Source organism: Borostomias antarcticus (assembly GCF_949987555.1).
Source record: "Borostomias antarcticus genome assembly, chromosome: 33".
Classification (NCBI taxonomy): Eukaryota; Metazoa; Chordata; class Actinopteri; order Stomiiformes; family Stomiidae; genus Borostomias; species Borostomias antarcticus.
In genome coordinates, this window is record NC_140266.1 from 962,149 (window position 1) to 976,038 (window position 13,890).

Here is a 13,890-nt window from a genome sequence, read left to right on the forward strand (position 1 = left end):
ACTCCACCTGCATGGTTCCAACGATCTCCACTCCACCTGCATGGTTCCAACGATCTCCACTCCACCTGCATGGTTCCAAAGATCTCCACTCCACTGCTCTGCTATTGCCTCTCCTCTCACCTCCTCTCCTCTCCCCTCCTCTCCTCTGCTCCTCCTTTTCCCTCTCCTCTCCTGTCCTTCCCTTCTTCTCCTCTCCTCTCCCCTCTTCTCCTCTCCTCTCCTTGTCCTTTCCTTTCTCCTTTTTCCTGCCCCCCCTCTCCTCTCCTTCCCTCCTCTACTAATTTCCTCCCCTCCTGTCATGTCCTTTCCTCTCTCCTTTCATCTCCCCCCCCCCCCTCCTCTCCTCCCCCCCCTCCTCTCCCCCTCCTCCCCCCTCCTCTCCCCCTCCTCCCCTCTCCATCTGCTCTCTCTAGGCTGCAGGCCTGGCTGGATAATGAAGTGTGTAGATCAGCCCTCAACTGTGTCATAAATGCTCAACTAACAATCTGCACAGGCTCTTAAAGGCGAGAAGTAGGTCAGGATACCGCAAATATATCAGCGTAACCTCATAATGTATACCACCGAATAAATATCCTTCAGAATAACCTCATATATGTCTATATCCCGCAGAATAATTGTGATTTAGATTAGAGTGAGGCAGGGTGTGTGTGTGTGTGCACGCGTGTGTGTAGATGTCTTAATATGATGTTCAAACCATTTTGACCGTATTTTGTCCATCTTCTGAAAGCTTACGGATACGGGCGTAACGGAGCAGTACCAGGGTCTACCACCGGAGGTCGTGGGGGCAGCGTAGCCACAGTTTAAGCGAGACACGTCCAGACACGACGAACAGAAGAAGAAGCTGTCACTTTTGAAAGCAGCGGATTTAAACGGCGGACGTTTATGAGGACAGGCTGTGCGAGTTGCTGAGGAACTTCATCACAGTCAGTCACAGACATTCACGTTTATAGGGCTGTTTATAGGGCTGTTAACTTATTAAATAAGTTAAATAAAAGCAATGTTCGTTTCCCAAGTGGGACACTTGGCGCTTGGAAGTATGTGGGCAGTGACTGTCACAGCATTTGAAAAGGACGGATACATTTTCGTACGAAAAGGGAGCATAAATAAGCCTTTAGCTAGTGTGTGAGAGACAAGAGGAGGCCCCCTCCATCAAATTCCATGCCACCACAACCCCCCCCCCCCCCCCCCCAACCCCTCCATCTCCAAGGCGCCCAATGGCGGGGGGGCGACAGAGAACGCTTGTGTTTAGGGCACAGAATTTGGTGCCACGCCCCTGCCGGGGGCGGCGCTATGTTCTATTCTTCATAAACACCATAATGTGCAACAGCCTTGACTGATGAAACACCAGGATGACACGGCGCCTAGTTGATGCCATAAACCATCTTTATATAACACCTTATACACTGTATTTTACCTTTTACAAAAAATACTATTACTAAAATCACTTTTAACTGAGTATGTTTGTATTGTATGTATTTACATATGTACTGTATGTATTGTATGTATGTATGTATGTATGTATGTATGTATGTATGCATGTATGTATGTATGCATGTATGTATGTACTGTATGTATGTAAGTATGTATGTAAGTATGTATGTATGTATGTATGTATGTAAGTATGTATGTATGTAAGTATGTATGTATATATGTATGTAAGTATGTATGTATGTATGTATGTATGTATGTATGTATGTATGTATGTACTAGTATGTGCATATGTCTGTATATCCTGTTTGCTACTTATTTTTATAATCCATGGAAGACAAAGGAACTTTTTTCATTTTTACACCAAAAGTGGACAACGCAGCTTTTTGTAAACTTGCTTCAAGCAATCAAATCTGTGCGGGTTCGAGTTAAGACCAGCAACAGACAGACTCTGAACCGTCCCGACTTAGCTGTCGACGTTTAACGAGACAAAGGGAGGAGGAGGCAGGGAACAGTGATCTGACGAGTCATCGTCATCTGAAAGCAATAACAGTGTCGAGTGGAAATTAAAAGCGGTGGTCTAATCTAGGATAGCGGAGGAATGTCTGAGGATGCCACAGAGCCTTTTCACCCCAGCTGGGTGTGATTAGGAGGCTGGTGGAGTCTCCTGAGAACCTTCCAGATCGCGCTGCTCCGTCGCTAATGCCACTGGACATCTGATCTGACGATGATAATGGTAATTGCTGCAAACAAAAGTGCCTTCCAGTGTAGCATCACGAGCAGTGAGGAGGAAGAAAAAACTCCGCTGCTTACGTAAACATCGCGCTCAAACATGAGCCAGGACAATGTACAGCACATTCTGTTTTAAAGGAATATAGAGTATTGTCATATTTTGGAAGGGCATTTTGGAAGTTTGTGAGTTTATGATGAACTGGAAAAAAAGGAATTGTTGATCGCTAGTCACCAGACCAACCGAGCCGCCCGAGAAACAGAAGTGTGTGGCCATTTCTCTAATCCCATCTAGCCACATTTGTCTTTGACTGTATTCACTTAGCTACAAACCTTCAGTAGGCTTAAAGGCCCTACGAGGGGGTTTCGGGAAGCGGACGTGTTTTCCGCCCAAAAAGACCACATTTCCCATGAGTCTCCTCGCGCACTGTCGTAAACCTTAGCTACCTGAGCCGGGTGTTTTGAAGACGGAACGATGGCCACCGATGAGGTAATTACACAGGTCTTACTAGTAATGTTACTTTTGACATTAACGTATTTCATTTGACATATTTAAATTATTCTTCGTCTTGTCGGCGCTGTAGGCTACTGCAGTAAATCGTTTCGTCATTCCAAGGAAGTTCTGGACGACCCGACCACGAAATAATAATCTAAAAAAAAACTACGTACAAGAAACGACATTTGTCGAAAATGGACACATAAACAAGTGTGGGTAATGTAGATTCACCCACATTAAAATGAGACTGTTTCGTAACCAAAAATAAACTCCTCGGGGTACCTTTAAACCAATAATGCAAGGTGGTAATATCTCTAGGGTAATAACTGGATATTTTCCCTCTCTCTATCTCACCTTTAGGACATCTCTTCTTCATCCTGCACCTCCTGCTCTCGCTCTGCAGGGGGCAGAGGGACGCCTCCTCCTCAGGCATCCGCCAGGACAGCCCCCGGGTCCGGGTCCGGGTCTGGCGGCCCCACCTGAAGCCACAGCTGAGGCCGTCGCGCGTACAGACGCTCCAGTCACCCCACACCCCCTCTGGCCCCTGCTCACAGCCCTCTGGGGGGGGGGAGAGAGAGAGAGAGAGAAAGGGGGGGGAGAGGGGAGAGAGAGAAGAAGAGAGAGAGAACGAACACTTAGTATCTCACACTCTGTATCTCCTAGTTCAATCTTGTTGTAACTAAGACATCTGATGCTTCCCACTGACAGAAATCCAAGAATGAATGAATTTCTCCCCATTGGAATTGCCTTGATATAACAGGCTATAAAGCGAGAGAGCTTCTACCCCGCTGTCTGAATGGGATCTTCCTGGGGAGTCCTAGGGAATAGAGGTCAGTGATCGAAGGGTCAGTGGTTCGAATCCCAGCTCCGACTGTCCTCATGTCGAAGTGTCCTTGAGCAAGACGCCTAACCCCAAATCGCTCCCAATGAGCAGGTTAGCACCTTGCATGGCAGCTACCGCCATTGGTGTGTGAATGTGTGTGTGAATGGGTGAATGAGAGGCCATTGTAAAGCGCTTTGAGTGCCGCTAAGGATGAAAAGCGCTATATAAGTGCAGACCATTTACCATTTACCATTTAGAGAGTTCTAGGGGATTTTCCCCCCGGGGGAAAAGTACAGTAGTTTCTGATGGGAAAGCGACTATAATATTACTCCTGGAGTGTTTGAGCTCTGTCATAACAGACCCAGTGGTCCAGGAAGAGTGAACATGCAACTGCCAGAACATGAAGAGATAGAATTACATTACATTACAGTCATTCAGCTGATGCTTTTATCCAAAGCGACTTACAATAATTGCATTTAACGTAGGAAAGCCAATATACTACTACTTGCCAGAACTCACAAGTGCATCTCCTTTCTAAAACAAATGACTAAGAGCATAATCTAGTGCTGAAGGCAAAGTGCAAGATAAGCAATCTCAAATACAATAGCCTGTGGCGAAAGATGGGCAGTGACTCTGCTGTCCTGACATCAGTGGGCAGTTCGTTCCACCACTGCCGGGCCAGGACAGAGAAGAGCCGTGACCGTGTTGATCGACTGCAGGGGACTCGGCAACCAGTCGCCCCGAGGTAGCAGAGCGTAGCGGTCGGGAGGGGGTGTAGGGTTTCACCATGGTCTGGAGGTAGAAGGGGGCTGTTCCTTTCATTGCCCTGTAGGTTAGCGCCAGAGTTTTAAACTGGATGCGAGCCGCTACAGGGAGCGAGTGTAGAGAACGGAGAAGGGAAGTTGTGTGGGAGAATTTGGGGTGGTTGAGCACCAGGCGAGCAGCAGCTTTCTGGACAAGTTCCAGGGGTTTAATGGCTGACGCCGGGGCCCCAGCGAGGAGGGAGTTGCAGTAGTCCAGGCGGGAGATGACCAGGGCCTGGATGAGCACCTGCGCCGTTTCATCAGTGAGGAAAGGGCGAATCCTGCTGATGTTGTAGAGCAGGGGTCTGAAACTCAAATTGGCTTGGGGCCACTGTTGGTATCGTCAACTCATAGGAGGACCACTTCAATGTCAACTTCAAGTACTACTAACTATAAGAAAGTGCAATATTTCTGAAAATGTAATTTTTCATTTCCATAACTAGACTCACAAGTCAGTCAGTCAGTCTCATCACCACGGCATTTAAGCAGCCCTTAGCTAAAGAATCCGACCGGGCTAAAGCTATTACAAAAGGTATTATTGGGGTGTTTATAGCTGCAGACATGAGGCCATATTCCATATGCTGGATGTGCTTGAGCCACGTTACGAGATCCCGTCGCGCACCCACTTTGCTGAGAAGATCGTGCCAAATCTTTATGAGTAGGAAAAGGCAAAAGTTGTCTGTGAATTATCCCAGGCATCCTCTGTTGCGCTCACAGACGGGTGGACCTCCAGGGCAACGGAAAGCTACGTGACTAGTGTGGATTGAACATGCGCCCTACGTGACCAGTTGCTGGTTAGCTATGAGAGGCAGCATCCCCCCAACCCGCAACGGAGGGTTATCAACTGGGCTGGGACTCCTCGCTAACCAGCAACTGAGCCAACTGAGCTAAAGGTGGTTAGCTAGCTCGATCGTGAAATTACTCAAACTGAATAAATATGACACCGATAAGCACACCGATGCCAATAGTTAGCTTGATATAACTAAGACTGACCAGTCCAGAACAGTGAGTTTAGCCTACGGTTTTACCGAGCCAGTCCCAAGGTTACCGCGCGACCAAAAAATACTGCGGTTACCATAATACCACGGTTACCGTTACATGCTTCTAAGTAGGCGGAACCAGATCCAGAGAGAGACGCGGAGTTGGTAAATGACTCACCGACGCAGTCTGTCAGCTGGGGGAAGGTGCCGGGTGGACAGCGGCTGTAGCAGCGCCCTCGGAACAGCTGGAGTCCAGCCTTGCATCTGGTGCAGAAGTCTCTACTGAAGCAGCGCTCGCAGTCAGCAGAGCGGCATTCTGGGAGGAACACATGTCTCATCAAGGCACTCTTAATACAGATATCAGTTTGACAGACAGGCAGGCAGACAAGTAGGGCTGGGTATTGGCAAGGATCTCACGATACGATACAGAACGTATCACAATACACGGGTCACGATACGATTGTATCACGATACACTGCGACATGGCAATACTCTACATCATTTACTGAGGATTTTAAAATACAGCTGAAAATACATGACCCTGGAAGTGATCCTGAGGGTGGAGGGAATGTGAGATTTTAAATCCATTTTAAACATGAATTATGTATCTATGACTGAATTATATCCTTCATATATAACATCTATGACTGAATTATATCCACAAGCAGGTAGAAAGAAAGACAGACAGACAGGCAGACAGACAGACAGACAGACAGACAGACAGACAGACAGACAGGTAGAAAGACAGACAGACAGACAGACAGACAGACAGACAGACAGACAGACAGACAGACAGACAGACAGGCAGACAGACTGACAGACAGACAGACAGACAAGCAGGTAGAAAGACAGACAGACAGACAGACAGACAGACAGGCAGACAGACAGACAGACAAGCAGGTAGAAAGAGACAAACAGACAGACAGACAGACAAGCAGGTAGAAAGACAGACAGTACAGGCAAGCAGGCAGAAAGACAGGCAGACAGACAGACAGACAGGTAGACAGGCAGACAGACAGACAGACAGACAGACAGACACACACACACACACACTGACTGAGGCAACGGTTGATGTCCTGTCCCCTCTGGCCATAGTGTCCCATAGGGCAGGCGTGGAGACATGATCCGTGGTGGGACATCCCATCTCTCAGCAGGAACAGGAAGAGGCGCTCAGGGCAACGCACACAGCCGTTGTCACGGGAACACTCTAGACAGCTCCTGCAGGCCTCCTGGTCTCCTCTGGCAGCTGAAGGACCCACAGCGGAAAGAACGTCAGACATCCTCCAATCATAACGCGGCATCATATTGAAGCCGTTTACACCTTTAAAACACCATTAAAATGCGTCTCGTGTCGAGATTGTATCTAGATAATGATTTAGCCTGATTACATTTACACCTGGCATTAATATGCGTTTCGAGTATCTTCAACCCGATATTTGGTGACCACTGAGTTTGAATAGCATGTTCTCACCGGCCCAAACGAGCCGATCGAAGCAGGTAGGCGTGTCAGGGTTCTGCTACCAATGAGATTTCATGTGAAACACCCTGAAACTCAAGTCAAATGAATCCCTTATGGAAGATCGATTTAAAAGATCATTTCTGATCTATTAAAAGATCATGGTAAGGTTCTGAACTCATGTTACAAAGACCTACTGTACCCAGACCCAAGCATAGATCAAGACCTAGACCCAGGCCTGACATCCAGAACCAAGCATAGATCAAGACCTAGACCCAGGCCTGACATCCAGAACCAGGCATAGATCAAGACCTAGACCCAGGCCTGACATCCAGAACCAGGCACAGATCAAGACCTAGACCCAGGCCTGACATCCAGACCCAAATCCTTTCCATCAGCTCCAGACATCGTGTTTGGTCTCCGGCGTCAATCTGGTCCAGATTCATGGCTGTTGTTGGAGAAAGGGCTAAGCACTGAAATATGGCTGTCTCCTCTCTTCCTCTCTCGTTCTTCCTATTATGCTATTGTCCCTCATATCTAGTTGGGGGAGCTGCCCGAGGGGCTTGCTGCGTGTGTGTGTGTGTGTGTGTGTGTGTGTGTGTGTGTGTGTGTGTGTGTGTCAGATGGTTCTAATCATCACTCCCCTGTATTTCTGTTGATGGATCGGAGGGAGAGACGTATCTGGATGGAGGGATGACAGGCATTAAAACCCGGGAGAGAGGAGAACGTACTGAAGCCCCACGGGACGACAACAACGTTGCAGGCGGCTCTATAGTACAATAACACTGGGCTGTTCTATAGGGCTGTTACAACAATACAAACTGCCGTCCAGCTGTGTCATGTGAGGGGATGTGTCTCGGCTCAGCAGGTCTGGAGAGCCAGTAGCAGTAACTGTTGACCTCCGAACCCTGTGGAATCGCGCTACGCGCTTAACGACCTCCAGGTGCGACAACAGCTCCGTTAGTCTGTCAGAAACCGGGGTCGTCTGAAAGGGACAGCCACAGGAAGTAGTTAGCACTGTCCGGATATAGCCAGCGCAGAAACCAGGAAGCACTGTCTAGATACGAGCATCCCTGCCTAGGGCACAGAAATAAGTTGCTACCCACTGAGCAAAGACACGTCTTTTAGACGTTTTTTTGTCTTTTCCGGACGTCCAAAGACATCCAATTAGGAGCCAGAATGAATGTTTTTTTTTAACGTTCAGATATTGGACACGTTTTGCACGTCCACAGACGTCTTAGAGGGGTCCAAGCCAGACGTTTGAATATTGAGGGGGTCCAGCAGACGTACAAATGGGGTTCTGGACCGACGGACGTTATTAAGACATGATCTGAACGTCTCCCTGACGTCGCGTGTTTTCTGGGTGTGTGGATACCGCTGCTAGCTTAGCATTGATATGATACCTGAGTTGAGTTAATGAGGCTAAACATCAACTAGGCTACCTAACACAAAAACATGTTACAGTAGCTCTATTTCAATGTGTTTGTATAGTGTGAGAGATAGGGTTGCAAATTTCAAGGAATTGCATTAATCGATAGGCCAAACTATTAACCTTAACAAACAATAGTTGATTAATTGCTAAGAACGTCCCACGCCGGACTGCACTTTGCTCGCTTCATTTTTGGGTCTTTTTACGCTGTGTTGTTGAAATTTCCCAGCATCCCAATTAGCCTTCACTACATGGCGTGGCCCTCATGTGCAGTCAGACCTTGAAATCATGATTACATTTCACACAACTCCCGTTGATAAAAGTTTGTTCAAAAAAAAAGTTCCATTCCATTAAAAAGCAATTAATGGAGTATCCAAATCTTACTCAAGTAAATTCTCATCGCAATTAATCGATAGTCGATTAACTGTTTAACATCCCTAGTGAGAGATTGGGTTCTTATCTAGGTCTCAGCTAGATCTAAGCTAAAGTCAGGGTTAAACTAGCCTGTTACCGAACCACCTCTTCTACAACCAGCATTTGCCCTTTCACCCCTCTGCTCTAGAAAGGTGGACCGTGGAGGGGGGGTGTTGGACCGGCCAGAGGAAGTGGTGCCAGATGAGGGAGGATTTCCCTCCTCACACACGTGCAGGGAGATGAGCAGTGACAGCGGGTCAAACAGCAGAGCCGCACTGCGGTTGACCTCTGCGACCTCGGACTGGTAATAGTTGTCCCGCATGTCAGGACCGGTTAGCCTGAGCTGGACTTGAACGGTTCCAGCCAGTGACAGCCCTCCGATCAGACAAGGACGTGGTCTCAGGTTTGAGCCTACATGTCGGAAACTGAAATTAGGGTGTTTTCCGGCTAGGACCGATGTTAAAGTCAAATTCCACACGGAAACTACCTGCCTGGCAGAACGAGGAGCGGCACAGACTAGACTACTACCCACTGAGCAAAGACACGTCTAAAAGACATCTTTAAGATGTCTTTTTCGGACGTCCAAAAGACATCCAATTAGGAGCCAGAATGAAAGTTTTTTTAGACGTTCAGATATTGAACCTGTTCTGCACGTCCAGCAACGTCTTAGAGGGGTCCAAGCCAGACGTGTGAATATTGAGGGGTCCAGCAGACGAACAAAGGGGGTTCTGGACCGACGGACGTTATTAAGACATGATCTGAACGTCTCCCTGACGTTGCGTGTTTGCTGGGTAGCCAGAGTAGCAGAGGTCCAGTCAAACTAGCTGGTCTGTCAACTGAATAGACCCTAGCCCGTAGAACAGTGAGAATAAGCACTAGAAGAAGCAACGTTTGTGAAATAGTTCTCAGTAGGACCGACATGTTAGAATTGTTGTTGGTGAGGAAAGTAACAAATGTTTGTTGGTGAGGAAAGTAAATAAGTTTCATGTTTGTAGGGCCTTTTGGCGGGGGACAATCTGCATAAAAAGTAAAAAGCACGACAATGATCAAATCTGTTTGCTCTAAATAAAACATTAGGCCACTAATTGTATTTTACAGGCTAGTTCTTTCCCACACGTGTTCATTGAAACAAGATGATGTACAAAAACAACGTTCACAAACTAGCTTTTAAGTCTTGCTAATCATTTTTGTAACACAAAAAAAATGTTTAAACACATTCGAATGTTACTATATAATTGTAATGTTAACACAATTCACACAGATGAATCAGTAGCCTTTTAAAATAGTTGAATCTTCAAAGCCATTCACTTAATTAGATTTTTACAACAATAGACAACAACGATCGGACCATCATGGTAGATATATTCTCACCGCTTCGTTGTCTTGCACCCGGGCTCATAGTGATAGCATCCCAAACCAAGGATAAAATGGCTAAAAGTCGCAGATGCATCTGGGCGGAGAATGCGCGCCCCGGCAGGTCCGCGGTGTGATGGAGCTCTCCAAGCTATCCAGAGCAGGTCCGCGGTGTGTGATGGAGCTCTCCAAGCTATCCAAGCTATCCAGAGCAGGTCCGCGGTGTGATGGAGCTATCCAAGCTATCCAGAGCAGGTCCGCGGTGTGATGGAGCTATCCAAGCTATCCAGAGCAGGTCCGCGGTGTGATGGAGCTATCCAAGCTCTCCAAGCTCTCCAGGCTGGGGATCCGCTCACAGACGCGTGGAGCTCGGAGAGGAGGTGGGGTTGCCAGGCGCCTTCCCACACAGACTGGTTGGAGGGGAACTCACCGTTTAATAGCTGCTGTCAAATTGCGAGACAGGACCTTCACTTATCATAGACATCCTTACACGTCAGTCTCGGTTCCTTCATGCAGCCGAATAATGCTTTTAGTGTAAACCTATCAGGCAGTAACAAAGTTAAAGGGGTATTTTTTTTATCAGAGAGAGAGAGGGGGTTGGGAGAGCAGCAATCTGTCAATTAAGGGTCCTCTTATAACGGCCCAAAGGCACACCAGCCAGATCCAGGCCCTTAATTTCAGTTATACGGTGAGATTATCAGATGGTTATTTCTCTACAACAGAGGCCAATTGAATTCTTTAGTAGCAGAGTGGCAGTCATGGGTAAATTAAGCGTGGTTTTAATCCTAATGATGGTTTTTATTTGTCTGTTTGAGGCAGAGATTTTTGTTATTCTGCTTGTGAAAACTGTGGTAACTGGATTTGGAGCCTGACAAAGATTAAATGTCCTCGCTGCCTTCAGTGTACAGCTCTGTCTCGCACATTTTATGTATTTGTTTTATCATTTAAATATGGGAATGTTGATTTGATAATGGGTGAAATATGTTCTGGAGAGGAGGGAACTAAAGACTCCAGATTCAGATTAGATCAACATTCATAAAAGTTATTGAAAGTTTACAATGCTTTATACGTTCAAAATGTCACTCAAATTATCTTCCTGCTCCAAATTATATTCCACTGAAATAACTATTCACTGTTGTAGGCTAGCTCCCAAAATCAACATCTGTGATTGATGGATTTTGCTGAATTTCAGATCACTGAGACAGTCTGGTCATGATCATATTTCTGTTATGGTTCGGGCCGGGTCCCGCCCCGGTTCGCCCCCTGCTCCCAGTCTGGACCCTCGCCCCTGCCCTAGGCCCCTGGTTCGCCCTGCTCACCCCTGCCCCCTGACCCTGAAAATAATAATAATATGTTTTATAATTAAAACGCCCTTTTTGAACCAACGCTGCTTGCCGTCTGCATTTTGGGTCCAACCTCCACCACCCACCCTAACAATTTCTGACTGAGTGATCCAGATGTTACTCTCTGAGAAGATGTAGCCAAAACAAGGAGCTCGTTACAATAGTCAGTTCAATGAATGACTTCGATCGCTTTGGATTCATTGAATTGAATTGAAACTTTTATTCAGGAGAGACAATTGAGAGCAGGCTCTCTTGTCAATGTCGCCCTGATGACAATAAAGTGTACAACTTCAGAAAGCAGGTGTGCTTAGTCTCACCTCTACTGCTGTGTGCTACATCATCAAGGGTCCGAGGCTCCAGAGACCTGGAACTCTCTCCAACAGACACTGAATCTAGAGCTGCTTCCCTCCCATACGGAGTTCAGAGCCATGGCAAAGACATTTGTTCCTCAACTTGTCACTGTTTTAGATCTTAATTGTATTATTGTTGTAAATTGCTTGTTTTGTTGATGTTGGTGTTTGCTTGTGAGCTCGTCGGCATTGGAAATGAGGGAAACCTCAATTGCCCTACGAGTTTAAATAAAGGTTTGAAATGAAATGAAATGAGGCTACTGCCATCCTACCAGTTGAACCAGTCTGACCCATTACCTCCCAGAGTGCATTGCTCTGTCTGGGACCAGGATGTTCCCTGCTGCTACCAGCCGGGCCAACAGTGTGCTGAGAAGAGGTGAGAGCAGCACTGACCATGACTCTCATACCTCGTCTCTGGGGATCGACCAATGAACGAAGCAGAGTGGTGATGGCAGCGTCGGGGTCAGCCGGAGGTCAGCGCTGCTGAGACATCTCGCCTTACTGTGCCTTGATGTAATAAGCGCCTTCACAGAAGCCATGACGCAAAACCCTGTCCGCTGGGCCCTCCTATCAACGGAGGGAGCAGAAGACGGTTATCAGAGCACGGAGTTGGTGTGTGTGTGTGTGTGTGTGTGTGTGCGTTTGCATGTTTGATGGGGCAGGAGCACGAAAGGGTTTGTGGAAGTTGGGGAGGGGGGGGAAAGCCCATGTGGCCATGACAACAGTCTAAATGTGCTCCAGATGGGAGTGTGTGTGTGTGTGTGCGTGTTTGTGTAACTGGCTACGTAGTGGCACGTCACAGTGTTTCTGCTGTATCTGCTCAGTGTAGCCCAGACACCCTAGGTCTCCCCTCATCTGGGGAGATCCCAGGCCAAAACTGGCTCTCTTGTACACACACACACACTAACACATACTCTACACACACACTAGACACATGCACGCTAAAACAAAACACACACACACACACACACATGCCCCCGGTGCTTTGGCTCAGACCGAACGTTGTTGATCACTGAGGCTTTGGGTTCGGCTGTTTCTAGTTTGTTAGCTTTTCTTTGTCTGGTTTGCCTTCCAACCAAGAGGGAGAAACGGCAAATCTGTAGCATGAGCTCCCCCTTGTACTCACACACACACACACACACACACACAGCAAGCCCCTCGAACAGCTCCCCCAGCTAGATATGAGGGACAGTAATAAAAGATAATAGGAAGAAAGAGAGAGGAAGAGAGGAAACAGCTTTCCTTCAGTTCTGACTCCAACGGGCGTCTGTACGTTGGAACCCACGATCCCACGTCTTGATCTCCGAATGTCGTCGTCGTCGCCCCCCCCCAGCCCTAGCTACCCATTGGCCCCTCCTCACAGGCATAACTACCTCTGGTCTGGGAACGTCGGTGGTGAAATGTACTTTAGCTGGAGCTTAGCACAAGTGGTTCAGTCCCTGGCTCAGTCCGGGGTTAGATCCCCTACTAGGCTAATCCCGATATGCCTGTGTTTGGTTAAAGTATAAAAACATTATGCCGTATAAAATTCCCTGTAGGGGAACGGGTTGCAACCTGATCTCTGACATCCCATCTTCCAGCCATGGAAGAGGAACCCTATGAAAAAAGGTTCCAGATAGAACTCTAAGGGTCCGAACAGAACCTGTTCGGGTCCGTAAGGTGCTCTTCCAAAAATACAACCTGATGCTCAGCACTAAAACATTGGCCCTAATAAATAAATGTTGATTGCAAGAGAAGAAGATAGAGTGGGTGCATAGACGGATCATGAAAAAATGGGCCCCTGGGCCTGGACATATAGAGGGGCCCCCCTCCCCCTCATCACTGCCAACAAAATGGAGATGTAAAAAACTGGGTACTGTATAGTTGAGGTTCTGTATTTATGTTCTAAGATGAAGGAGAAATGGGCATCAGTGGTACAGAGAACATCTCAATCTTGACTGCTCCTCAGTGGTAAATAACATGGAGCCATGAACGGGAATGGGAACACTCAACCCCATCGATTTACATATATCTCCTAGGACCCCCACGCTGCCCCCCCCCCCCCTTTCCGCGCTTCCATATCTACCCCCTGCCCCCCCCCCGCCCCCCTCCCTACCCCCAGCTATAACATGCTGAGAGATTAGGCAAACATCAGTCCCCTTGGCGAAAGTAATTACTGTAAAAGATAGTGTTCTTAATGGTGTGTGTGTGTGTGTGTGTGTGTGTGTGTGTGTGTGTGTGTGTGTGTGTGTGTGTGTGTGTGGTTTAAGAAAGGCTAAATGATTAGTACGGGAGGTTGACATGGCC

The 13,890-nt window shown here is 47.5% G+C and overlaps 1 protein-coding gene across 1 annotated transcript; it reads right to left on the reverse strand.

Moving 5' to 3' along the window:
* Positions 1-2,008: 2,008 nt before the first annotated feature.
* Positions 2,009-8,880, reverse strand: rspo4 (R-spondin 4; the record flags this gene model as incomplete). Its single annotated transcript, XM_084460687.1, has 5 exons — positions 2,009-2,013; positions 3,008-3,211; positions 5,438-5,575; positions 6,317-6,505; positions 8,784-8,880. The coding sequence occupies 5 exons, from the start codon at positions 8,878-8,880 to the stop codon at positions 2,009-2,011; spliced, it is 633 nt and encodes a 210-aa protein (XP_084316813.1).
* Positions 8,881-13,890: the final 5,010 nt, after the last annotated feature.